We start from the raw sequence: 27881 nt of genomic DNA, 5'->3' as shown, positions 1-27881 counted from the left end.
AAATGGCGGAGAACGACAAGCCGGAGGCTGCGGCCGCCGCGCCGCAGCGCGGAGCCGAGGAGGCCGCCGCCGCCAGCCAGCTGCCGCCACAACAGCAGCAACAACAGCCGCCGCAGGATGAGGAGGCGGCGGCAGCGACAGCGGCAGCAACCGAGAGCGGCGGGGGCAGCGCTAATGGCGTCAAAATGTGTGTGCCGGGCCGGGCCGGGGCGGGGCGGGCGAAGGGGGGGGGGCAGCGCGGCCGGGGAAGCGCGGGCCTGCAGCGGGCCCGCCTAGGCCGCGGCGGGGGGAAGGCGGCCGGCCCCCTCCTCCCCCACGCCCCGCCGGGCTCCTCCCCCGCCGGGGGACGGAGTCGCTCCGGCGCTGTACGGCCCGAGCGTGGAGCCGCCGGTGTGCGCCGGCGGGGGGCGGTGAGAGGTGGCCGGGGCCGAGGCGGTGGGGTAGCGAGGGAGGCATCTCCCGCCGCGGTAAGGTCCTGCAGGGTGCAGGGAGGAGGCCGTGGCCTGGGTGTGGGGGAAGGTGAAGTTTCTTGGTGAACTCGCAGTCGCTGAGGGCTGGGCGTCTGCTCGGGGAGCCGCAGGTGCTGGCGGTGTGAAACCGCACCGGCGGGCAGGAGGCTGAGCTCTAACCGCTTCGCTGGTGTGAGCCTCCGGGCTGCTGTAACGGGCTCTGGTCAGGCCAGTTCTCACAGGGGCCGTTTCTAGAAGTGTTCTGGATCGTTTCTGGTTTTGTTTACGTTTCCACTTCTTACTGTAGTGGTATGTTTTGCAAAGCCTTTGAACTAATCTTTGTTTACGTGAGAATGGTAAGACAGCCCGATAGTGATATACTTTTTAAAAACAAACAAACAAAAAACCCCACATATGTGCACAAACTTTTCTTGTAAATAGTAACAATATCATATATGGAATATGTAAACTGTACCTTATATAGCAGGTCTAAAAGGAACATAGTGTAAGGGAGCCAGAAGTATCAGCTCTCTAGAACAATACTGTGAATAACCTTTTATGGGTTTGGTTGTTCTTGATGGCAGGCTTCGAGGGTCATCATTCTTCACATGAACTAGATTTTGGCCTCATATCATTGGAATTTCAATATATCTTCTAATCTCATTCACATCTTGGAGGGAAAATACATTTATAGTAGACTTGCTATTGCAGTACATCAAAGCTGTTGAGATCTGTGAAGTTTTGACATGTTCTAAGCAACCCAGGTCTGATACTGCTGTGTTTAAAAAATGCACATGGGATCAAGTTCAATATAAAGCTGGAGGAATAAAGGCATACTTCATGCCTTTACTTGACTCCCTGTGAAATTCAAGTAGTTTAGAAGTTATAAATTTCACATTACCATAAAACAGCAGTTTATTTTTTTTTCCTGAGCCTGGCCCTCAGCTTCCAAACTACACAAATTATGATTGAATTTTCGCAGGAAGATTGTGACCCTTTTGCACCTTTGAGGCATATAACATTTTATTGCCTTTTGGGGTTGCTACTATTAAAATAATGACTTAATTTCTCTGTATCCCTCCTTCTGTCAGCAATTTTCTGCTTTTCTCTCCAAAACTAATCACAAGCAAATGAAAAACCCCAGTTGTTCTGCATGGTAGAAATCACAACTTTAAGTTTTAAAATAATGCAAAGTTCTTGGTAACAGAGTTTCAAATCTTACTCTTTCACATACAGTTTCCAGTCTTTCCCAAAACACATGTATAAAGGATTAAGCTGTCAGTGTGCAGGTGAAATGTACTACTTAAAGTATTTCAGTAACCAGGTTTGCTTAGCACTCATTACATTGGAGAGGAATCCTGGTCTCAATTTGCACACTTCCCTAAGTTTATTGTATTGGGCAGTGGAACTGTTCAGCGCAACAAAGCTAAACTGATCTACGTGCTTTAGAATCACATGTTGAGGACTTCTTGCATTTCTGTCTCTGCTGATCTTATTATTTGTATGGACACTTGTGAGCGGAGGAGTAGAAGTCTGTTTAAAATCAGACAAAATTTTAGGGCTTTCATATTGATTTATCTTGTGCTTATTTTTTAGGCTTCTAGTTTTGTATATGGAAACCTTGTCTTTTGTTTCCAAAACTTTACGGAAGTTCAAAGGCATTATTTTTCAAAAGGTAAAAATTGCTCTTTCTAATCACTGAGGACGTGCTTTTTTTAAGAAATTAATGTAGACATCTCTTTTTCAACCCTAGAAATCTGCTAGTGATTTCACAGGCAAATATTAATTAAATGTGTAAAATGATTAGTTTATACAAAAGGTAAAGAGTAGAAATTACTATTGTTTTTCCCCCCAAAAAATGTCAGTTCATAATTTCTGAGACTGTCTTTTCTGTGGTCTATAGGTGACTAATGTGACATTGCTTCGAATGTATTATTTGATTGAAATTCTTTTTAATATTTAAGGAGGAGGGTAAGAGCTACATCCACAAAAGAATCTCTGCCTCCAGCTTGTTCACTGGCTTGTGTTGGTTTTGGCAGATGAGTTTTGCAAGAAAGAATTTTTATTTTAATTAATCCTCTATGTTCAGGAGACTGGCTGTGATCTCTAGACTAAGTGAAGTGTCTTCTTGTTTCCCAGATTTAAGAGTTTATGCCAGACTCATATCCTCTGTGCTCTCTACTGGTTTGTACAGCCAGGTCTTGTAGAGCATGTGGATTCCATATTTGGAGACCTGGCTCTTCCTGTGTACTACATTGAGCACCCAGGGGCTGTTTCATAATCCTTTAAGCAGGAAAGGGCTTAAAAGGCTAAAGAGAATCCATTGCTCTAATCCTAAAACTTAAGGAAGAACTCAGATTTTACTAGGGGTTTCATTGAGCATGACTTTTGCATTCGCAAATGGGACTGGATTGGAAGGAACTGATGTAACTGGAAAACCTGATACTCTGCTCTTTCCCTCCCCTCTCCCTCCGGCTCCGTCCAGTTCCCTGCATTGTTCCCTCCATTTCACTTCATTACACAGCCACACAAGAATTATATTGCCACAACAGACAGGATGGTGTGGAGGAGGGATGACGCAGAGGGAAGCTGAAGGGTGCTTGAACCAGATAACGTGTTGTTGACTTTGAATTTGGGAAAAAGTCATGGGAGAGATATGGATGTATTTGAATTTATTCCTCCCTGAAAAGTACCCAAGCTTGAGTAGATAATACGTTTAGCTTCATGAAAGGCTACTTGCATGTGCTCTTGAGTGCAAGACTGCCACTTACTCACTGTTTTGTTAGTAACTATGCAGAGAGCTGAAAAAACTCATTTCAGTTAATCAAAATCAGTGATCTTGCCATACGTTGTGGTTATAAAACTGAAATCTCTGTTTTGGCTAATTTTACACCAGAAACCTTCCAAAGTGTCAAAATGAGATAAAAACTAAGCCTTCTGAATTGTGGGAAAAATTGTAAAGATAGTGCTGTAATTTAAGAAGGAGGATTCACAATCAATCACTTTTGACAGTCCTGTAGGACATTTCCTTGTAATTGTTCTAACTCGAGTGGCTAATGCTGGCTTTTTAAAATAAACGTTTGTGTAAAAGTACTTTTTAAGTTTCTCATTAACTGTGGTGAGATTTGAACTAGACATTGATGTATATCTCTAAGTAGCATCTGTTTAGTGGATCACATTTGTGTGCCTTTATCACTGGATTCTTTCAGTTGAGCACTTCACCTTTTTTAAAGTAACAATTCAGGCACCTTGATCCTCTGTCAGCATGCTAAATCACCTCGTGATAGTAACACTATCAAAAGTGCTAAAGAGTTTTGGATATTTCATCTAATTCTGTTCAAAGTGTATAGTTTTATCAAAGTTGAGATTTGGGCTGCTTTAAAAGAGAGGAAGCAAATTTTCCTGCATCTTTATCTAAAAATAAAAAGATTTTAAAAGGAGAGCAGCTGCTGTTGCTAAATTTTTGAAAGACTGAGGGCCAGAAGTCTATTTTGTTGTTGTTTCTAGTGGATAATACCTGGTGACTTAGTCTTAGATGGAGAGCATGTCTTAATACAACTATTTCCTATGCATTTAGCAAGTTTTCAAATTCTAGTAGTGTTAAGCAATGAAAGTGAAAGAGTATTTGGTGTTCTTAATTGAATTTTAATTTCTGTCTAAAAGCAGTCTGGCACAAATTGTGAATAAAAATTATTTATGTGGTAGATAAAATGTAGTTTGATTTACAACCTATTAGAGTTGATTTTTATATATTATTACATTGAATGAAGTATACCAAACTGTTCCATAAGTTAGACTGTTTCAACTCTCACTTCTGTGGTGAATATTATGTAACTTAGCCAAGTCTGATGTGAAAATTACTGAAGCACCAAAGCATGGATGCTGTAGCTTATTTTTCAGCAGAGTCCTTGTATTTTGATATTTGTAGTAGTTTCATAGTACCATCTTGCTGAATCTTGACAGACATAATGGAAATGGAATGCAACTGAAGTAGCAAGACGGGCTTTCTTTACTTACAGTAGTGAATAAATCTATTATAACATTATTTTTTGTTCCAGATAAAGCACCGTATTTTGGAATTAGACTGATAACATGAATTTATTTTTCCTGATTTGAAAAGCAGCATTTGACATTTTGGGAGTCCTAATAGCATAGGAGGTATACAGCTATGTATTTAGGAGGTATAATAACCTAAGGATCCAACACAAGACTAATATTTTTTTCTTTGGTGTTTTTTTCTTTTTTAATGTAGGGATAATGATGAGACAGCAAAAGAAGAGAAAGCACCTGTGAAAGAGAAGTATGTTGCAAAACCAAAGGCAATCCCTTCTCTTGGGAACAAGAATAGATTCCACCCGTATTCAAAGGACAAGAATGCAGGCACTGGAGAGAAGAAGACTATTAATCGTAATAGAGTTTTTATTAGCAACATCCCGTATGACATGAAATGGCAAGCTATTAAAGATCTTATGAGAGAGAAAGGTAACTTATTCCTTATAATACACTTCACATAGAAAGGGGTAGAACTTAAATGCAATGTATATGTCCTTTGAGCCACCCAGATTTGATTTGACTTCTTTTTGGTTTTTTGGCCTTTACTTGGTACATCTATCTCCCTTCCTCCTCTTTCATCTGAGGCAATTGCATTGCAGGGTAGGATGGGTAAATGAAGTGCTTACAATCTTCTGCCATTCTAGTGTGACAGTAGAGAGTATATGCATGACCTCATGACTTGTTAAAGAGATTGTGTTTCGTCTAGTTGTAGTCTTTGTAGATGTTTTTTTTTAAGGGCTATTGTATTTAAGCAACACATTTAGTGTGTTAACATGAATAATAAAGGACGTCTTTCAAAAGTTGTTTTGTATTTCTTTGGTGGAATCTGGCTGTGGAATTAACTTTGTCTGCATTGTCACTACTGCCATGACTGACTGTCTGGAGATTTGTATTAAAAGCTTGTTATTATTGTTGCAGTTCTGATAGAGTGATCTTACTACCCCAAAACATTTTATTTTAAGTTTGGGGTAAAATAATGCTAATATATGAATTCTGTAAAAAGTTAGTTCTGTGTTTTCCTTGAAAAAATTGATTCTTCAAAAGTAATGCAAAGCACACTTGGCTTTTAGGCTGTGAAAAATGCCAAAACCCCCCTTCTGTAACTGCTGGTTATCTGTTGTAAGGTGACGTGACTATTTGATTGGTTTATTTACTGAAACTTCCTACTTTAGAAAGTGAGTGGCTTGCTGTGAAATATTTGATGTGTAAATTTGGTTATTATTGAAGGCAAACTTATGATTGAAGATATTCAGGTAGAAAGTCACCTTAAAACAGGTGTTGTGAGTAGGATGATAAATGTAACACTTTCCAGTGAACGTTGACGTTTCATTTGTTAGGTTAAGGGACTGTGTATATCTGAATTTGTTCACCAACTATATCATACTGGCCAAAATATGATCTGTAGTATGAATTAGGTTAAATATAGTTGTTTGTTTTTAGCTTTTGAGAATGTGGCTGCTGCATATTTCTGAAAATTAGCTAAATTATATAGCCATTGACAGGAGGTACGTTGGTCTGGTTTTGAATTGTTGGTGAATAATAGGTGCTTCTCTGTAGAGTTGTGCACAGGGGCACAGTAAAGAAAGATACTGGTGTTTAAATGCATTGTCTCTTGGTATTTTCCCTTTGTATGTCTTATGTAGTTGGTGAGGTTACATACGTGGAGCTGTTTAAGGATGCTGAAGGAAAATCAAGGGTAAGTGCCGTGGGCAACAATCTGCTAGAGGTTTAAAAGTTCCTCAGCAGTTTTATTTTTGTATAATACCTGTACCAGTTATTGGAAAGTAAGTTTCATTTTTACACTGATTTTCATTAAGATAGCCTTGAGGATTTTGTGTTAGAAGTAGTCTGACACTTTCATGCAACTCAAACTAGCTGGCTGTAAAGGACAAAATACTTCTGTAAATGTTAACAAATGGCATTTACTTAATTCTTCTTTTAGCCAACATCTTTGTTTTGGTACAAATCTGTTTCATATAAAGGACATTCAATAAACCACTAATTTTATTTAAATTTTGTTAGCGTAGTATTCTTTTCTTGGGGCCAATGAGTATAAAATGTCAGCTAAGCATATACTGTTTGAAGTGCCTGATTTGACAGCTTTGCAGGGTTGGTACTCTAAACACTGGATTAATATATTTGCTTTCTTAAAACTAAATGGATGGAGATGGTTGGTAGCCAACGGAGTGCCAGTGATGAGGCACTGAGTGAAGATTGTTAAAGCTCCTTTGTCTTCTTAAAAATAGTCAAAAGTTTGGCCAATAGTAGCTCCGAACCTGCAGTGAGAACATGAGAAATGCAGGTTTGAGTATTAACTGAGGTTGTATCAATTGTTGTAAATGACTTTCTTTAACGCTTGTTAAAACTAAAACATGTTGTCAGCTTTGCTTTACTTAAAGCAATCCTCAACTCTTTGCTTTATTAGAAGGATTCTGGTGCAGTCAATAAGGTTATTTTCTTACAAAGTAATTCCTCGATTATGCTAGTAATACTGAAGAGGTATGCAGACTCCTTGTTCATCGTACTGGTATGCTTGATGTAGGTAGATTTGAATTCTGCAGTCAGTGGGCAGCTTTTAATGACACAATGAGTGTCTTGATTGGTTTTTGGTTATGTTTTTGGGTTTTTTTTTCTTTCCACCCTTTTCCCCCCACCTCCTCTCCCCAGTTGTCCTTACATGGATCTGTGTGGCATTTTTCCAATTCTGGTTTGGCTCAAAGAGAATAAAAGATAATATATTCTCTTGCATTTGAAAGGTATGTATTTTGAGAAAGTAGGAGAAATTCACCTTGGCTACCAGTAAAGAGCACGTATTATGGATTTTGAAGCTGGAAATAACTTCAATAGTTATTTAACAGTGAGCTGGGATCTTTAACTGGAATCTTAAATGCTCTATCATATGTGCTGACTGACTTTTTTTTTTTCTCTTTACATATGACAAATCATCATGGATGTAGGGTTGTGGGTAAGTTTCTTTTTCTATGTGTGTAGAAACACACTACTATCCAAACATTCTGTTAATTTTAACATTTTAAACTTTATTTTAATACTCTAAATGTTTTGTTCCCTCTAAGTGTGGTTGAATTCAAAGATGAAGAATTTGTTAAGAAAGCGTTAGAAACTATGAACAAATATGATCTTAGTGGAAGACCCCTGAATATTAAAGAGGTATGGTTATTGCTGCTGTTTTTAATTTGAAATAGTGAGGATACTATAACTACTGAGATGACAATACAGTGTTTAGAGCATCTTAGCTGTGTAATTTCCAGTTTAATTTTCTTATGACATTTTCTTAATGGGCTAAAGTGCCTGTTGGCTTGCAGAAGGTCTTGATACTATGCCAAGTGAACTGACAAAAAGTGTGTCCTAAAGTCAAAATAATCTAATACTGTTTTTCTTTAAAACAAGTCTATCTTTAACTCCATATTCTTACCTTAGTGTCATCAGGTCTTTTCCAACCTAAATGATTCTATGTTTACATTGCTTACATGCTTCAAAATATGACGCAGAATGAGCAGAGTATCAGACTACTACATATGTGCAAAAATGGGGCTGGAAGTAGAGAACTTGTGCTGACTGGAAAGTGAAATTAATGTCAACATTTCTGTTGTAGTGTTGTAGTATATGGCAGTGTCTGATGCAGTTCTTTTTGTCCTGTTACAATTTTAATAATGGTATTAATAAATAAATGAAAACACTAATTAAATTAATTCAGTTCTTGGAAGAAGGTGCTAGACTGACAGTCCTTTAGATTGAAATCTTTTCTACTTGTCCATAGGCTAGGTACAGCATGTGAAGTGGCAGTGCACGCTTCCTCAACAAGTGCTTTGCCAATATGCCTCAACCCTCATCTGAAAGGACCCACCTCTAGAGGTGAGGGAATTAGGTCTCCATGCTAATTCAGTTCTTGATCCCTCTGACATGGACAAGGATATTAGTTGATAATTTTGATGGGTTTATGTAGAATTTCAAATAGTACCTTTTTGTTTGTTGCCAGTCCTCTTGATGATTAAGTTGGCTTTATTTTTGCCCGTGTTTCAGGATCCTGAAGGTGAACATGCTCGTAGGGCATTACAGCGTGTAGGAGGACAGTTTCCAGGAGGACATGGACCTGATGTGGCACCTGGAATAATGAATTTACCACCTTCTATTCTCAATAATCCAAACATTCCTCCTGAGGTTATCAGTAACTTGCAGGCAGGCAGGCTTGGGTCCACTATTTTTGTTGCTAATGTAAGTTTAAAACTGTATTTTATAACTGTAATATTCGATCTTTGTAAAACATCTTATATTCCTGCATAGTTCAGTTTTAATATAAAAAGGAAATTGAAAATGTTAGTTCACAATTAGTATATTCAACTAAAAATGCTGGCTATGTATTCAGATTTTGGACATGAAAGATACGTTAAACTCTCGAGGCTGATGTGCACTTTTAATTATTGCAGTCATCTGTTGATTCAAAAAAATATTTTATACATGTTTTTGCTATCTATTTACAATGGCATTTCTTCTTTTTTTTAATTAAATATACACTTCAGTTTATCTTGCCAGTTACTTTAGATTAACTTAAACTGTTATATTTGTTGGAGGTGCTTACTTCATAAGTTCTTTATTTGCACGAAAGACTACTATGTCTGCAAGGGGACTTGTGGGAGTACAGCTGCTCTTGACAAGAACCCATCCATTTGTCAATGTTCATGTGTTAATTAAAGTAAAATATGTATACGTAGTATAAATTCTTGCTTTTAGCTGACATTTTTGTGCTCAGTTGCAGTGTGTGTATATTAAAATCCTGACTATTTACATATATCAAGCATTTTGTGAAGCTGAAGAGATACAACTGCAGAAAATTTCTTCCAAATGTAGTGGCAGAACAGAAATGTGCACTGAAATGTATCACTAATGTATTTCTGTGTGTAAGCTTGACTTCAAAGTTGGCTGGAAGAAACTGAAGGAGGTATTCAGCATTGCTGGAACTGTAAAGCGTGCAGACATCAAAGAAGATAAAGATGGCAAGAGTCGAGGAATGGGAACAGTTACCTTTGAACAAGCAATTGAAGCTGTTCAAGCAATATGTATCCTTGGTTTTGAAAAATAATTGATCAAATATGGTTTAGTCTTTAATGGCTTCTGATAGCGTAGTTTTGCAAATGGTGCTTATTTGCCTTATAGCTAGTATATTGGGACTAGAGCATAATACTGTGCAGATTACCTTTTTAATAGTGACTGAGTTTACTGCTAGAGTCTAAAAAGGTGTTCCTGATAATGTCGAACAAGCTTAAAATATGTGGGAATGTGACGTGTGAAATTAACTTTTATATACGTAACAGCTTGTGTAGTCTCTTCTGGCCTCTGAATTGGCATTCTAAAGATTAGATAAGGAACAATAAGACTCCTAAAAATGGTACAGAAATAAAATAACTTATTACAGTGATTCTTCTGAAATAGTTACATTGTCTTCTGTAGTTAGATTCCTTGACTTGCATTTCTTCAGCTATGTTCAATGGACAATTCCTGTTTGATAGACCCATGCATGTAAAAATGGTAAATTGCTTACATTTCTTTCTACCTTACATGTCTCTGCCAAAACATTGAAAGGATCATAGCATAACATCCCTGTTTTTTATCAGGATGACAAATCAATTCCTCATGAAGATTTCCGTGTTGCAGACAGCAAAACCTCACAATTACCTCGTGAGTGCACACTCTGTTTTCTATTCCTTGCACTTAATATATGTTGATATACAGTCTTGGAACAGTTTAGTAGTCCTTTTGCTTACTGTGGTCTCTTTATGATAACAGAAGAAAATCTTTCTTCTGGTGATACTTACTTTCGTTTTCAAGGTGGTCTTGGTGGCATTGGTATGGGACTTGGACCAGGTGGACAGCCCATCAGTGCAACACAATTGAGCATGGGTGGTGGAATGGGGAGCATGGGTCCAGGAGGTAAATCTGTGTTCTTCATTTTTAAGTTTTACAGAGCTTTAAGTTTAAAACTGTCATTTCTGTGTTTGGAAGAATGACATACTTTTGACAAAGCAAGCCTTGTGTAGTGTGCTTTTGAGATGTTAACTGTCTGCATTTTTTAAATCCATTAGGATCTTACCTGTCTTCTAAATGGTGTTGTGTCTTTTTGATTTAAAGGTATGGGAATAGACGGTCCAGGATTTGGCGGCATGAATAGAATGGGAGGCGGTACGTGCAGTGAAGTTCTTTGCATTAAGTATTTTTTTAATATTGTATAGAAAACACTCTTCCTTATTTTACAGGACTTGCTGGATTTCGTGGAATGGAAGGAATGCCTAGTATGGGAGGATTTGGAGTCAGCCGAATGGGAGGTAGGTGAACACTGTTCCCGTACACTTACTAAGTTTGCTAATATTTATTAATTAAAAGCTCTTCCTTTAGGGATGGGTAATATAGATGAGTTCAAAGGAAATACAGTCAGTGGCATAAATGAAGGCATAGGAACTGGTGTGGGAGTTAAGTATTTAATAGGTGCCTCTGAGTTGTGCTTTAAACCCACTTCTATTTAAACAAGCAGCTGTGAAACAAGTGTTGTGTGAACGTCAGCTTAGATGTATATAACAGAATATTTCTGTGTTTTTGCTTTGTTCTCTACAGAAATGTTCCGTGGTGGAATGGCAGGAAACATGGACAGAGATTTTGGTCGTAGTGACATGGCATTGAACCGTGGTTTTGGAGATTCTTTTGGAAGGATGGGTATGGTAACTGTTAAATTTCCTGTGGCAAATTGCAATGCAGTATTGGAAGAGTCTTCTGGGTATTGAAGTGTCTGCTTCTAGTAATTCTGAACAAGCTGCCCATGTACCACCTTGGTGACTTCCAGGAGTCACCTTGCTGGAAAACTGTTTTTACTGCAAATCAGGTATTATTGGATACCTGCAAATTGGTAGTATTGGATAGGAACGGTGAATTTTGGGATAAGAACGGTGAATTTTGGTGCCCTCTGTTTTCTTCCTGCCTTCTGAGCTCAAGCAGCTCAGAACGGGGTTTATTGGCCTCTTCTGTAACTGAGCCAGCATTTATAGATGATGTCTTGTTGACAGAGCTTATTTTGTTACTTTTGGGTTCCCTCAAATGAGATACTTTTCTAACTTAAGAGGCCTGGAAGTGCTTAACAGTAGAGCCTTCTTGCACTTCACAACTATAATGTTACCTGGATGAACGTATTACAGGAGACAGGTTTTCTTCTTCCTTCCTCCCATTTTTCTCCCTTTCCCCCTCCCTTAATTCCCCACTGTGAAAGAGAAGAGCTGCTAAGAGCATAAGGTTCACCTGGTCTAAAAGTTGAAATTTTTTTTCTTTTCTTTCCTTTCCTTTCCTTTCCTTTTTTTTTTTTTTTTTTTTTTAATTTGGGCAAGTCATAACAAAGGGTAACTCTTGTGTGCTTCTCTTCAAGCACTGGTAGTTGTGTAGAAGTGATAAGAACATAGTAAGTTTGTCAGTTGAGTTAGTCTTTAATGTCTTGGAATTAATGTCTTAGAAATCAAGTGTGTGCTTTCACTCTGTCTACTTGCAACATGGGATAAACATCTGTTTCCTGAGTGAAAATCCAAAGCCACTTGTCGTGGTTTAACCCCAGCCAGCAACTCAGCACCACGCAGCCGTTTCCCCCTCCCCCTCCCAGTGGGGTGGGGAGGAGGAAAGCAAAGGAAAAAAAAAGTAAAACTCGTGGGTTGAGATAAGAACAGTTTAATAACTAAAGTAAAATATAATACTAACAATAGTAATAATGAAATGTAATAATAATAGTAATGAAAAGGAATACAACAAAAAAAAGAGGGGGGGGAGGAAAAAAACCAGTGATGCACAATGCAATTGCTCACCACCCGCTGACTGATGCCCAGTTAGTTCCCAAGCCGCGATCCGCACCTCCCGGCCAACTCCCCCCTGTTTATATACTGGGCATGACGTTCCATGGTATGGAATACCCCTTTGGCTAGTTCAGGTCAGCTGCCCCGGCTGTGCTCCCTCCCAGCTTCTTGCACACCTGCTTGCTGGCAGAGCATGGGAAACTGAAAAGTCCTTGGCTTAAGATAAGCGCTGCTTAGCAACAACTAAAACATCAGCATGTTATCAACATCATTCTCACACTAAATGCAAAACACAGCACTGTACCAGCTGCTGAAAAGAAAGTTAACTCTGTCCCAGCCGAAACCAGGACACCACTTCAGTTATAAATGTTCATGCAAGCAATAGACTTCCGAGTCTTCTGGTAACACACATTGGTTTTGAAATACATAAACATGGCCACTGTGAGAAACTGATGTGGGAATCATTCATTCAGTAGATCCAGCAAGCTTCAACTTAAAACCTGTCAGCAATCTTACCACTTAAATACTGTTCTGAGAACCAAGATAAGAGTTTCCCAGTTTATCCTTAAATAATGGAAAGAAATTGTAGGGATTTACAAATATAATAGTTAATAGATACCATGTTTAATCAGGGAAGACCCTGGTGCAATATTTAGGTTAATGATATCTTAAAAGGAAATGCTGTGAGTGCATTTGCCTTTAGTACCCTGCCAGTTTCAAGGAGGACAACTTAAGACAGTCTTTGATTGGGCTATGGCATCAATTAGTGAAAATGAGGATGTTTGATTTGCAGCAGAATCATTGGAGTTGCCATTTAAATTGCCAAAATTTTGAAGTATCCAAAAAATCAAAGGTTGTGTCATAGAGCATCTCTGAGCATATAATTTTTTGTTGGTGAAAAGCCAGTGGGGGAAAAAGTACAGGCAAAGGATGTCTCTAAGGTCAGAAATAGCTGAAATCTTGCTTATTAGGATTATTTGAGCTTTCAGGTTGGTTTTTTGGTTTTGTTTTGTTTTGGGGATTTTTTTTTTTTTTTAAGTGCATCTTAGACTGTTGGGGAGACTTTTTTTCCTTTTAAAAGAGAGTGGGTGTAACTGGGATGCACTCACAAACAACTAAGGTTTTCTAGCTCTGGAAAAGTGGGGATTTTTTTTTTTTTCCACAATTCTTTTTAAGGGCAAAAACCAGTCATGTTGACAGCAATCTCAAAATCTAATGAATAAGTATTAAGATCTTCCTCATATGCAAACTGTTGGCTGAAGTACTGGGAGTAATCCTGCTGGTGTTGAAAATGGGTATTTTTTTCAAACAGGCTAGTCCATATTTTTTGAGGTCTTGATATGGCTATGACAGCCTGTTGTCTGAGAGGAGACAAATATTTCCCACAAGAGACTGGCAGGGAACAATTGTTGCTGTTTTGAACTGTGTGGAGAAAACGAATCTAATGGAAGACTCAGCAGTGATCTTTTTTAGACATTAAAACAACGGTGTCTAGCCTAAAGATGACAGTTATTGATCTGTTTTGCCGTAAGTAAAAACTGAGCTGTTTCTTTTAGGTATGAAAATCAAGCAAGAAAAATGCAGCTGACTGTTCCACTCTGTTCTGCAGTGACAGGAATGTAGTTCTTTTGAGTTTCTACAATTCTAGAAGCTCCCTTGGGATTACTTTCCTGAATATTAGCACTTCAATGAAAAGAATTATTTTTACCCCACTCTATAATCAGTCTCTGATACCATTCTGGAGATTCCATGGTTCTGCCAAATAGCTTTTGTTAAGTATGGATTCCCTTTCTTTCTCCCTTTTTCCCAACAAGTTTATCAATTCACTCTTCATATGCAGTAAAGAAAGACATTGGAAGAGCTGCTCCTAGCTTTTGCATTGGTTTCTTAAAAATGGGAGAAACTAGGGCATTTCAGATAAGATGAACCCTTCAGTTTTGAGGCTGTTCTTCGCAATGTGGGAAACGGCTCATTTAGTTTTAAGATATTTGTGCTGCTGGCAGGCTGTCAGAGGGGAGAAAAGCTAGAAAGAAATCAGAGTAGCTTAAATCCCATAATAGAGAAGGAGAAACTAATGTTACTGGGTGTTTCCTATTTATTTTGAATAATAAAGGCACAGGTTAAAGTGTTCTGTCGAAAAGAATTGCCAGGTAACATTGAGATCAGTGCACTTCAGCAGCGCGTGCTTTGTTGTTGTTGTCACTAACTGGTGGTTTCAGTGTATGTCACTTTATTATTTTTTTCTGTTTAGGTGGTGCAATGATTGGTGTTTTTGCAGGAGGAATGGGAGCACCTAGCATGGGCCCAGTAAGATCTGGAATGAGTAGGTTAACTTGTTTCAATAGAATGTAAATGCATAGGCAATGTAATGATATGGTGTACATGTAATTGTATCAGAGGATTTCGTTGTAGTGTAGTGTCTTGCCAGTGTTGGAAGAAGTAGAAATCTGTTGCATGTGACTGCAAGTCTAACAGTTTTTCAAGCTGTTTTGTTGAGGTAAAAGTTCAGAGGAAAACTTGCTAATACAGTCTTTCCTTAATCTCAGTTTTGAAATGGTTTTAACTTCTGGTTTGGAGGGAGAAATGATTCAAGTAAAATTGTGTTCCAAAAAAAAGACGAATAGGCACAGTTATTTGTGTGAACTTCATGAAGCTGAACTTCAGTAATCTCTCATCATTGAAATAAAAAATCAGCCATGAATTTCAGATTATCACTCAGTTTAATTTTGTGCACAGCTCCAATACTGAGTTTGTATTACAGCAAATGTCTGAGTTTCTCAGGCTAGAGCAGATGAGAAACTAAAATCTTGCTAGTGGCAGTCTTAATCTTGAGAAGCATAAGGCTTAAAGAGAAGGTCCCTCATGAATGATCTCGACAGTTTTGCTTTACATTAATTTTTAATTATGAATCCAGAAAGATTATAATAGGGTATTTGAATGCCATTGATCTTAGTTCTTTATATAATATACATTAATATATTTCATTACCCGTATCATAGGAAAGTCCATGCTCTTCACAGTACTTGCAGTAACATCTGTTCTCTGCAAAATATGCTTTCTCTAGAAGATTGTGTCATTAAGTGTGGCTGCATTAAGTAAAGCTGAATGTGAATGAAGGAAGCAAAATAAACAATAGTGTATGTGGTCAAGTTATCTGTATCTTAACATTACCACAGTTATTTACTTGATCTCTTCTTGGTACAGGGTATCAGATTTTTATTAATTAAACTGGACAGCCTCTAAATCTTCATTCTTTATTTGTGTTCAACATTTTACTACATTAGATGGTGTGACTAATAGCTTGATGCAGTTTGGTTTTTACTTTTATTTTAGAACTGACACTTTGTATCTTCTAATACTTTGACTTAAAATATTAGCCTTGCTACTAGATAAATCATTGTGCATGTATGAAGTTATGTTTTGTATTATAGCAGTTTTATTAAAGTTATTTTTTCTCCTGACACAAAAGAAATTTTTTTTTTTTAAAACAAAATACTTGTGCATTTATTACTAAAAAGAGATTTTTATTTTATCCTCCTTTTCTTTCTCTGTGTAGGTGGTGGAATGGGTGGTATGAACAGTATGGCTGGAGGAATGGGAATGGGGATGGATCGGATGAGTTCTGGTTTTGATCGAATGGGACCAGCTATGGGTGGAGGCCTGGACAGGAACATCGATATCGATCGAGGATTTGTGCCTGGCCCAATGGGAAGTGGCATGAGAGAGAGATTAGGCTCTAAAGGCAACCAGATATTTGTGAGAAATGTAAGCATTTGAATACGTAGAAACCATGAGCTTATTTTGTGTGCATGTTTGATGACATGCTCTCTTTCTCTTTGTAATATTTTGTTATTAATAATGCTTTTATATTCTAGCTTCCTTTTGACTTGACCTGGCAGAAGCTAAAGGAGAAATTCAGTCAATGTGGTATGTATATGAATCTTATCCCTGCTCAGCTCCATCGACTTCATGTTTTATATGGTGTTCGTCAGATAAGGACAGGAAGACAAGGTTGTTGCTTTATCCTGAAGAAGAGTCTGGCTAGCCTAATCTTTCTTACTTCCCCCACCTGTCCTGAGTTATATAAATAATTTTTAGGCATGACATAACATATGAGACCAAGGTACAGTATGGGCTATGTTGGCTCTGAGTGCTCATCTGCTATAAACTTTAACCCATTCCATTAATAAAATTACTCTTTGAAGTTTTTCTTTTTTGAAGCAGGTATTATGTATCCTCTAGTCAACACAGAGTAGATAATGTAGCATTTATTTTGAGACAAATGCATGCAGGGGCCTGGGCCTGTCCAGGTTATGCATTACTTCCAGAAATGGTGCTGCATCAAATCAGAGTTAGTAATTTTGCCAAAGTGGCAGATTTGGGTTTTATGCAAATAGATGATCCTGATTAGCATATTTGCAGGCTGTAATGCTTCCCCGTTATGTTAGGAAATAAAGGCCTTTTTTGTGTAAGATAAAGGACTGCTACACAGATCCAGTAATTCTTTTTACCTAATTCAGAAAAGTTGTCTTTTCACAGAAGTGAATGAAAAATGAAGCTTGGGTGTAGAAATATATGATTGTTTTGTTTTGAAAACACTCTTTCAGAACGGGAAGCTTTAACTGAATTACAGGATGGCTTTTCTTATTTTGGAGACAGAAAAGACAAATAATTTAAAACATACTACTGATACCTAAGACAGGTATTTGCAGATTTGATACAAATTAGAACTTGCAGTTCAACTATGAAAAATTTGAACAAATTTTTTTTGTAGCTGGAGGATGTAGCAAAACAGGTTCTCTCTTTTTTTAAGTCTTAACTGCCTGGGCAACTTTCAGATAGTTCAGAAATTTTTTTTTCTTTATCTCCTTGGCAACTAACAGATGTAGTAATTACGTTGAATTGTTTTTAAGAATTATGAGCACAAATATGAGCAACAGACTGTATTCACGCTGGTACCATAAGGAAATACAAAGACCATGTCTCCATATGTTCAATTTCTTTCAGTGTAAGGCCAGTCTTCTATTATATGATATTTAAAAATAAAAAGCTATAGGGAAAAGTTTCTTGTTCCTAATGGCATTTGGAGGCTCAGGAGTGGCGTGATAAAACATACCATAAGCAAAAACTCATTAGCTCCAGGCATTGAACATTCTCTGAGGTACCAAGACATCTACATAAAAATGTTGCCTTATTTGTTGAGTGTCCAGCCTCAAGAAAACACTGCAGGAATTGAATAGTGCATGCTACTTTTCCACCACTCCTAACCTGGTAACTTTACTGTTTTAAAGGCTCTAATTTTGCTCTGCAGCTTCTTTACAAAATTGCTTGATTTCTTGATATGTTGCTGTGATGAACATGGTGCACTAGATTGAACTATAATTTAGTTAATGCCTGTCAGTAGTCACACTTCTGGCAGTGTTGGTAAATGAAACACAAAACTTTCCCTTAGCCTTATAGGGCACTTTGTTTCGAACCTGAGGTCAAATATAGGCATACTTCATCTTATGCTAGTGTGAAGGAAAGATTTGAAACAGTGGATCTTAATTTGAATTCTTCACTGCTGTTTTGACCTGTGTCACCTTCCCTGAATTGAGCAAATATACCATCAGTCTGTAAGTGCTAATTTCATATGTCCCCCTAGATCATATTTAAAAATGCTTTTTTATCACTTCTGATGAGTTAAGTTGTTAGTGCACTGAAGACTTGAAATAACTGCTGTTTAACTTATTTATTCAGGTCATGTAATGTTTGCAGAAATAAAAATGGAGAATGGAAAATCAAAGGGCTGTGGAACAGTCAGATTTGACTCACCAGAATCTGCTGAAAAGGCCTGTAGGATAATGAACGGCATAAAAATCAGTGGCAGAGAAATTGATGTACGCTTGGATCGCAATGCATAATTTAAAACTGTGTGTTCAGGAACATTCCTATGTCTGTTTAGCTTCTCTATCCTAGTAAGTCATTTTTAGTAACATTGTATGCTTACAAAAGCTGTAAAAAGGAACTTTTAAATCCCACCAGCCTTTAACAGTATAGTGTTTAATATACTGTGATACTTGTTAACTGAATCTTACTATGTTTGGTTTTTAAAGACAATTTGCCTGATTTTTGTTGTTTTTTTAGAGGCACTGAGCACCTGCAGGTCCCTGTAGACCGTGGAAGCTTTGGATGCTCAGCGCCTTTGGAAAATTAGGCCAAGTGTCTCTAGTCATTCAGTTTAAATGAATGGTTATACTGTTTTTAATAAAATAAGCCATTTTCTCTGTTAATCTCAAGATTGCATAGTGGGATTTGTTTAGTGTTTTCTGATTCCCCCCCCCCCCCCAGCGTGTATCAACATTGTAATGTAAAAACTAGATGTCTTTTTTTCAGAATTTTGGTTTTATATGTGCGTTGTAGTCATACTGTAATTCTTGACTCTAAAAGAAAGGGCTCCAATTAGGCTGTGATGTTTTCGTTCTACTTAATATTACTTTAATGACATGACTTAGTTCTGTAAATAAGATTTAGAGCCCAGTGGGAGTTTTGAATTTTTTTTATTTTGACTAAAGAAGAAACTGATCTTTCTGTCCTGCTTTTATTTTTTTCATCAGTATAATCACTGATTAAAACTAGTTACCACAGACCCTTGTAGGATTGTTCCCTATGATGCCAAGTTCATATAAAATTGATAATATAGTAAATACTAAGTACAGTACAAGACAAATTGCTCCCAATTTTTTATCTATTTTCCAGCCATTCAGGTGAACTGCCAGAAAAATAAAAACAACAGAACAGATAAGAGAAATGGCTGTGTATGTCAAACCACTGCTGTTCACTTCTATGGGTCCTGATGTATTTATGAAGGCAGTTTTTATAAACCAGGGTACTCCCAAACAGAGCATATCAAATACGTTGGATCCTACAATGTTAGACATAGCCATATCTCCATTTCCTGTAAAAGAAGAAATACAAATAAGTCTGCTTAATTGTTTTGTATGAAATTGCCAAACTGTTTTGGAGGAACAGACTATCAGCCCTCAGTTTCTCACAGAGCACCCTTTTCAGACTTTTCATTGAAAGAACTATAGTCATGATTCTACAGAACATGTTTTTGGGTACCACAAGCATAAAAAAAAAGTCTCCCTAAATCACCAGCATCTGCACAGTTGCACTTAAAATAAGCTAGACAGGTTATTATAAAATCCAGTCATGTTTAAAATACCAAGACCTACAGTTGTGTTTTTTAGTAAAACTAACACTTGATCAACAACAAATCAAACCAATTTAGAATACTTCTCTGAGATACTCTGAGAGGTATTTAAATGTCTGAGCCACAGCTTCTTCAGGCGAGCTGTTTATTTATTATTAGTAAACTTAAGCTCTAGAATCTGGAGCAAAAATTTTGAAGTTACTCCTTGAATTTCTGGAAATGTTGACTAGAATTCTTTTCTTCATAGTACCTTTTAAACGCATCCATTGGAATGAGCCTGAATACTAAAATCTTTACCTTTTTGAGCCACCAGCACACTTGCAACTGTATCTGGTACACTTGTTCCTGCTGCTAGTAATGTGAGACCCATTACTGACTCTGGAATTCCCAGTGTTTCACCTGCAGTTGATAAATAATGGTAAAAAATGCAAGTATGTTTTTAGTTTAAGTTTCATCCAAAGAAATTGCTTTGGACTTTGTTTGCTGGAGAAAGGATTAGTAATTGTACAGTAATTTCAGAAGGAATCTGTCAGCTAACTTGACTAAATATTGAAGTGACTGAACCATGAAGTAGTTAAAAACAAGAACAACAACAAAGAAGTATCATCCTGTCCTTGTTCTTCATTCAAATAAAAAAGGAATTGTAGTATAGTAACCATCTTACTTAAGTTTCTCAGAGACCTGAGCGGAACGTCTCCAGTGGTCAAGACAATACCAATTATGAATTTTTCTTTCAGATACAGTAGAAGTTTAAATGTCTAACCATTTACTCCTTTTTTTTCCTTAACTTCTGGAAGATATAATAGTCGTCTTTGGTTTTGGGCAGTTCATCATTAGTGCTCAAAAGTCTCATGAAGCAATAACTCTTATAATCACCCATTCTTTAAAGGGGGAGGAAAAAAAGCACATGAATTTTCTTGGGGAAGAGGTTCATTAAGATCATTACTACAATACTATCTCAACTACATGGTGTTACCATTTCACTCCAATTAGAAAGTTCTTTTGTTGGATTTGGAAAATCAAAATGGAGAATTTTTATATGACTTGTAAGTGCAAGTAATCCTTTAGAAGTGTGAGTTTCTTTAGGTAAATACTAGTTTAAATTAAGTTTTAAATTGTTTCTAAAACAGCAGCTTATTTTTCCCCACTTTTTTTTTTTTAGCCCCACATATCGTATAAACATATTAATTTCTCACTTAAAATACAGGGATTCAGATCTTCAAAACTGTTTTAGCAGTTGTACCATTCACAAGCATCAATATACTGAAGTATTTGATACCTCTATTCAAACTATTAAGTAATTAGTTTTAAACTTTTTTGTTCACTAAAAAGTATCTTTTTGTTGTTGTTGTTGAAATCTGAATTCTTACTTGCAATATTTGGACACTAATAAGAACAGTTTTCTTAAAATAAGAGGCAGTACTCTGTAAACTAGGTCAGCAATGCTTGCCTAGTACATACCAGCTTAGTCTATGTATCGGCCCAGTAAATTTATGTTTGAAACTGTTGGTTCAGAGGGACTAACATGATCCTCTTGCAGAATTTGTACTGGTATTTATTCTTCCATCACTCCTAATGTAAGAGATTTGTGGGATGAGGGACCAACAAGATCAGCTTTTATAAACCATTCAGGCTGGAAAATAATGGTTCAAGCCAAGCAAACCAAGGTGAAATATGAATGAACCAGCCTTATGTACCCAACAGTAATTTCTAGCCCTCTGAAGGTTATAAGATAGAATTTAAACTCACGTGAATCTAATTTTTCTTTTTGTTAGGTAGATTTATCTTCTATTTAATGTGTAGGGTTTTTTTCTGGCAACTGACCATAAAGAGAGAATGGTCTTATTTTTCTAGCCTTTAGTTAATTTTGTGTAGCAGTAGCAATATCTTGCTATAAGTAGTCAAATTTTCTTTGCTAGCAACAAAAAGGTGTACTAAGTTAGGTTTGTTCTTGACCATCAAAATTTAGTCCCCAGCTATGATACCTTTGTGACATTCTGATAGCCTGTTTATGCAACGATAGAATCTGAGTCACCCTTCACGAAAGAACCTGGACTTGAATATAATGTGCGTGTAATTTTTAGTGTTTTAACATGTAAATAGAACATATTTGACCTAGAAGTAGTGGGCCAAAGACCCCAATACTGCTTGTGATGACTCTTCAAAGTGGACTAACACTAATACACTATTTGAATCTCCAGTGTACCTGCTTTCATATGAATTAGTGCTTTGTCTAGTAGAACAGCGATAACTTTCATTTGAATCCTGTTTCAAAGGCTTCTAGCATTCAGACAGTAAACCCTTGCTCTTTAGATACAAGTGGAAAATTATTTGACCAGGGAACAAACCTGGTGGGTGTTACATCCAGCGATCTACCAGTAATTTCTCAAAGGTTTACCAAATGTGTAGGTCTGTTTCCGCACTGAACAAGGAGTTATTCATTGAACTTATGTTGAAAACAAGTTTAGGATGCTGAACTAGCAGAATACTTGAGTAGGATTAGTGAGCTATAATGTGGAAATGGCAAGCTTTGTACCGTTTCTTTCTTGTTTAGAGATTTGTTTTCTCCTTGTTCTTAAAATTAAAAACTGGATTTTTCTCAAGCTGACTGGAGAAACAGTGAAATGAGGAGACCTTTAATACCTTAAGATATTTTTAAGAGAATGTTTTTACCCACAAGTTCATACCCCTTCTCTCACTTAAACGCAATTCTTCTACTGCTTCACTTTATGATGCAGATTTGTAAGAGGTATACATACACACACACCCCAAGAATGTTTAATAAACTCATGATGCTATAGTTGAAATAAAATAGTACAAATATTTGGTAGGTTTTTTTGGCAGTTAATTTCATGCCAAATCTCTTACTGTAGTGTTCAAGAAAAATATAGGTATAGAAATAATGAATCTTTTACAGAACCCTGAACCTTTAATTCCAGTCTTGGTGGATTCCATGTTTGTCACACTTCAGCTTGACAAGTTTATTGCTGTGTATCTAATTGTTTCACTTCATGAAGCAGTTTAATGAAACTGTCTCTTTTTAAATATAGGCTGGTTTTTGTAGCTATGTAAACAAATTCTCATTCATGTGATGGTAAGCAGTCTGAAGCAGCTAAACTCTAAAGTGGTTTTCATTAGATGGAAGAAGGTGGCAAACTAAGCAGTTAAACATAAGTTTTTGTTGGTTTTGTTTGTTGTGGTTTTTACAGCAAAGTATGTGTTGCTAAACAGACTGTTAATTGTGGAAAGGAAAACTCTTCACAGGGAGAAAACTGTTTTTTCAGTGATTCTTGATTGGTTGATTCTGTATAGCAGCAGCACTTTAGGTACCTACCTGCTATTGTTATCATCCATACAAGAACATAAGTTATTGCAGAAATCCATGCTGCTGAAATGAAAAATGTCACCATGAACCAGTTCCTCCAAAACTGTCTTCTGCAATCTGGTATAGTCAAATAGAGTAGTGTAATAATAGGAAGGGATAACACCCACAAAATTCTCTTCATATCTGCTTCAGGCATGGTGAAGACACTTGGATGATCTGTTGAAGAAAAAGTAACTATTTTAAATTGTAGCATTAAGTTTGAATCTGTAGCATACAGTCATATTACTGGCCTCTACTTGTGAGAATACTGAAAAAAGGTAAAAAATACTTCCTCAAGTTCTAGCTGTAGTCTTACCCAGTACCTACATCACACTGGACAAAACTCTGAAATCAAATGTTCTTTTATTACCACATCACCAGGAGAGAACCTAAGGTGGATGAAAAATGAACTTTTCTATAAAGGTTTACACAAAATGTTTACGAAGAGTAAGTACCAACTGCTGTTTTTTGCCTAAGTGAAGAGGAAACTGATGATCTATGGCCACATCATAGCTATTCCGTTACTTCTGAGATCATGCATGTTTTGGGCTATGAACCTGCCATTGTCATAAGAAAACAGTATATATTAGTACAGTACCAGTGTGTCTTTTAGCTGATACTGCATTTTACAAGCAGTGTTGCTAGGAAGTTTCAAATGTGCACAGCAAAGACCGATGGAAGTCTGCTGTTCTAATATGACACAAATGAGCAACTATCCTAGCATTCCTCTAGCAACTAACTTTGTATGAATACCACCACTCTGATTTTGCTTAATGTTATATTCCAGGGAAGAATAATGATTTACTTAAATACTATGCTGGAGTTCTTTTGTGAACAAAATCTTAATAATATCTCAGAATCTACTCTTGATTAGAACTGATGCAGACAGGCATGCAGAGTGCTAGAGACAACTGTAATAATACTTATACCTTCAGAGATTTCATCAAGCCCATGCAAGCTTGTTGAAAGTTGAGAGTAGTCCAGCTCGTCTTGAAAAATTCCGCTATCTGTTCTTGACTGTTGGCGAATGAGAGGTCCACTCTCTTCCCTCCATCCAACCAGTGGCTGCTGCTCAGCGTTCTCTTCCATAGCTTTTGTACAACACGTACAGCAGGGACTGAACTTTTTCATGAGGTATTGGTTGATTTTAATGTCAAAACATAGTACCAGAATATAACACCCATATATCAATAATAGGGATGCACTTTCGTACCTAGAATGAAAGATAGATTTTACATAACGGGTAATATAAAAAAACCCAACTCTTTAACTCATTAAAATGGCTGGCGTAAGGAGAGAGAGAGAAAATTTGCATGAGTAGCAAAAGGAAAACATACAAAAGCATCTATTTGCAGTTGCATGGCCGGTGTCATGGAAGTTCATGAGTGTCCCCATGTCTTTCAGCAGTTTAATTCCCCTCCCCTGCAGAATCTTGTTTGTGTATTGTATAGCTGCATGTTTTCCAGGGGATCTTGCTGATTGAACATCTTACTGATGTTTGCAAAATTGAGTCTTCATGTGATGGTTAAAGAGAGGGATAGCATGTGCTGTTTTGAGTTAGAAACTTCAGAGACTTAGGGCTGGACCTGACTGATGTGTTGAGGCAACAGGAGTTTCAGTGTTGAGGGAAGGCAGTTAAAACATCAGAAGCTCATGATCTGCTGCTGGCAGACAAATGTCTTTCTTAACAGTGATGCTATCAAAGGAAAGGCTCAAAAGGAGTAAAGTATGAAGACTAATTGCTATGCCAAAACAGTTGTTACAGAAATTGTGAAGTCTGTATGGACAAACCTATGCAGATCAAACTTTATAAATATGCAGGGTTTGAATGTTTAGGTAATAATCTTTACAAGCATTGTGACTTTCTACGTTTTTTAAAGCCAACAGGATGTTTATTTCTGCTAGTGAATGGCAGTTCAGGCTACTTGAAGTTTGGGTTTTGGGGTTTTTTTGTTTGTTTGTTTTTCAAAACACTGTCTCGCTAATCTCCAGTCAACATGAATTCAACACTACTTGTGTTCTTACCAGTAAATTCTGTTGTCAGATATCATCGCAAGGACCGCCGCTACACTAATTGTATATGCCAGACAGTCTCTAAACAGCGGCCAACAGGATAGCCTCGAAACCTGCAGATCACAGATTCATTTACTTTTCTTAAACTTGTCTGTAATACTTTCACTAAGTGCTGTAAATGCTGCATCAATATGTTGTTTCTATATTATGTAAAAATTTAAGATTCTTAGGAATGACTTAAGTATGATATTTAACAAGTTAGTGTTTTTAAAAACTTTCATAGCAAGTTATCTTAAAACTGATTAAATGCTGGTTTTGCTACTAAATAATAAACTTGGCAGTTGTCATAGTAAGTCTCTCTTGGCTTTTGTTGGCAAATCAGAAAGGATAACCATTTGGCTCTTAGGAGCAGAACTATCAAAGTTGATACATACCACGCTGGAAAACAGCCCACAAGCTGCAGAAATACCAAGAAGATTATAGATTGCTGATCCAAGGATGGTGCTGATGCCGATATCTCCCTTTGTCACAAAGACTCCTGTAAGGAAAATTACTCTCTGGTACGTTTCTCTTTGGCATGCAAGAAAAAGAATTCTAGGTTCTGAGGAGTCAAAATATATGTCTCTTACCTAGAAAAGCAGTGACAAGCTCTGGAGCAGAGCTTCCAGCAGCCATAAAAGTTGCTCCAGCAACATCCTGAGAGAGGCCAAGGCCTGAGGATAGAGCAAAAGAATTGCTTAAAAAAAAAAAAAAACAACTTCAGTAGTCTAGACCCTTTACTTGCATTAGTATATAACACTAGAAGCTACTACAGTTTAACAGAATGAACTTTACTTGCTTTCATACAGTTAATGCATTTATTTGAAATTGGTAAAATAATATATTGAAAACATAGCCTCATTTATTGGGCTAATTTATTTCTAACTTTATGACAGAAATTAGCTTAAATACCAGAAAAAATGTACTGATAATACAAGAGATTTGGGCATGATCTTAAAATGTAAAGTAGGTGTATGTATGCGGGCTTTAACTCTGTTTCGTACGGGTAATAATTGTGGGGGAATTCCTTGGACTCTAGTGTGATATCGCTACATGGTCCATGTCAAGTCTATCTATCTTCCAGGGAAATCCATGCTACTGTGTCTTCACATACCAGAAATACTAGTTAAATTCAAACCAGTGCTGCGATCTTAAAATCAAATTTTCACTTCGTATGGACAATATAAGAGCCTGTGTCTTGCTTGAATGAAATGAGATATTTGTTCTGGTAAGTTGACTGTTTCTGAAATGTAACTCACTCTGTGGATCAAGTTCTGCACACTAAGAACAGGGACGCGTGGCTATGGAAAAAGTCTGACAAATGCTTATTTATCATCAATAAAAAAAATATCAGCTCTACAGCAATGTTTAAGCTTACGTTTTCTGTAAGTGTTCTGGTCTGGAGAATGTTTTCCAGTGTTCAGGGATGAGTTTCCCTGGGGAATTTTTTTTAATTCTTGGCAATGAAAAGCTGAACTCTCAGCCAAGACCATCTCTGTAATTCAGTGGGCTGCTGAAGCCAGGGGCATTATTACAGGTTGATTAGATTTCATAGAATGGTTGTAACTGTGGTATTCCTTTTCCTCCTGTGTCATACCTTTAATATGTAAACAGTAGCTCGTCCTGATACTTGTTCACTACTTCGAGAGAAATACAGAAACTTGAGCAAGGTACTTAATTCCCATGTTTTAATATAGGGAGAGTTTTGGTTTCTTGGTTTGGCCTCGCCCGCCCCCCCTGTTTTTCTTTCTTTTACTAGTGACCTAGACATATTACTGCTCACCCCGAAGTTGTATCGTCAGTTTAGTTAATACTGAGTGAGTTTTAAGATTTTCCTCCAGGCACAAGGAAAGCACATTTTAAATGAATGCCTGTGCAGAGTGTAATCAGAATGTTTTTTTGATATAATATTGATACATTGTATCAAATTAAATATTGTATTGATAAGTCTAACTATGCACGGAGACTCTGAAATTTCTTTAGTTTTGTCTCCAGAGCGCTCTAACTTTGAAGCTTTTTTTAAAGAGAATGTTCTACACCAAGCTGCTTAGTTTTACAGGAAAAAGATCAGGACGTTCACTTACATTCACTGATGATCTCTAGAGAAGGTAGGAAGTAATCATCGCACACAATGGACACGGCCAAAAACATGTAAAGTATAATTATGAAGTAGATAACAATTCCTCCATCCTTTCTCTCCTGCGGTGTAAAAAATCCTTCAGGAAACTCCGATGAAGAAGAAAGGACACAACCTGTCCTGTTCTCTGAAAATTGAGTACAAAGGTGTTACACATCCTAATACTTTTCCATTTTTCAGGCTGTAGGAGTTCTGCGGATTAGAACTATAAATGGAGGACGGATTTCTGTCTTTCAGATAGATCTGTTTTTCATTTAGGGACGAGGACAGCTGCAGCAACACCGATAAAGCTGCAGCAATGTCATCAAAACGTTGCACACCTGGGGAGGCGGGGGGGGGGGCAGCTCGCGGAGGCGCTGACCGCAGGTGCGGGGGCACAGCCGCCCGCGGGACGGGCCGCGCAGCGTGCGAGCGGCCCCCCGGCCCCCCCCACCCGCCCCGCCGGACGGCTCCCTACCTGCGTCTGCGGCGAGGCGCTGGGCCCGCGCTCCCCGCGGCGGCGGCTGCTGCCAGGCCGACAGCGACAGCAGCGACAGCAGCAGCAGCAGCGGCAGCCGCGCCGCCCGCCGCCGCGCGCCCGCCCGCATCTCGCCGGCCCCGGCGCGGCTCTGAGCGCGGGCAGGAGGCAGCCGGCGCTAGGGCCGGGGGGGTCACGTGAGGGCCGCGCCTGTGCCCCTCCCCGCCTCGTGGGCGCCGGCCACCCTCCCGCGGCGCGCTCTGCTGCTCCCCCTCAGGGGGATCCGCGGGCGGTCAGCTCTGCGCCCCCCTCCCGGGGGTCCCGCCAGCCCAGCCG

The 27881-nt window shown here is 38.0% G+C and overlaps 2 protein-coding genes across 2 annotated transcripts; one reads left to right on the top strand and one right to left on the bottom strand.

Annotated features, from left to right (window-relative positions):
- The first annotated feature begins 2 nt into the window (after window positions 1–2).
- On the top strand, window positions 3–18627 carry MYEF2 (myelin expression factor 2). The gene is made up of 17 exons (XM_050903438.1): window positions 3–187; window positions 4702–4931; window positions 6146–6198; window positions 7460–7467; window positions 7577–7670; window positions 8544–8735; window positions 9424–9577; window positions 9997–10046; window positions 10133–10196; window positions 10347–10448; window positions 10647–10697; window positions 10772–10840; window positions 11127–11225; window positions 14592–14663; window positions 15897–16105; window positions 16216–16267; window positions 18080–18627. Exons 1-17 carry the CDS (start codon window positions 3–5, stop codon window positions 18241–18243), a joined length of 1848 nt encoding a protein of 615 aa, XP_050759395.1. The 3' UTR covers window positions 18244–18627.
- A 239-nt stretch (window positions 18628–18866) lies between these two features.
- On the bottom strand, window positions 18867–27623 carry SLC24A5 (solute carrier family 24 member 5). The gene is made up of 9 exons (XM_050903131.1): window positions 27546–27623; window positions 27036–27215; window positions 25542–25625; window positions 25347–25450; window positions 24925–25025; window positions 23829–24112; window positions 22870–23076; window positions 19833–19934; window positions 18867–19277 (listed from the first exon to the last, which is right to left on the bottom strand). Exons 2-9 carry the CDS (start codon window positions 27100–27102, stop codon window positions 18955–18957), a joined length of 1272 nt encoding a protein of 423 aa, XP_050759088.1. The 5' UTR covers window positions 27103–27215; window positions 27546–27623; the 3' UTR covers window positions 18867–18954.
- Window positions 27624–27881: the final 258 nt, after the last annotated feature.

This window comes from Gymnogyps californianus, chromosome 11, assembly GCF_018139145.2.
Source record: "Gymnogyps californianus isolate 813 chromosome 11, ASM1813914v2, whole genome shotgun sequence".
Lineage (NCBI taxonomy): Eukaryota > Metazoa > Chordata > Aves > Accipitriformes > Cathartidae > Gymnogyps > Gymnogyps californianus.
The sequence above is the reverse complement of the archived record's forward strand: the minus strand, read 5'-3'. Positions and strand labels throughout refer to the sequence as shown.

Bases quoted from the DNA above. Each gene is read 5' to 3' on its own strand.
- MYEF2 (XM_050903438.1), top strand. From the start codon at position 3: ATGGCGGAGAACGACAAGCCGGAGGCTGCGGCCGCCGCGCCGCAGCGC. The intron at 10,698-10,771 runs GTACGTGCAGTG...CTTATTTTACAG, and splicing joins CATGAATAGAATGGGAGGCG to GACTTGCTGGATTTCGTGGA. The intron at 10,841-11,126 runs GTAGGTGAACAC...TGTTCTCTACAG, and splicing joins TGGAGTCAGCCGAATGGGAG to AAATGTTCCGTGGTGGAATG.
- SLC24A5 (XM_050903131.1), bottom strand. From the start codon at position 27,102: ATGTTTTTGGCCGTGTCCATTGTGTGCGATGATTACTTCCTACCTTCT. The intron at 25,626-27,035 runs GTAAGTGAACGT...CTCTATCCTCAG, and splicing joins TCTAGAGATCATCAGTGAAT to GCCTTGGCCTCTCTCAGGAT. The intron at 25,026-25,346 runs GTATGTATCAAC...TGTGATCTGCAG, and splicing joins GTGGGCTGTTTTCCAGCGTG to GTTTCGAGGCTATCCTGTTG.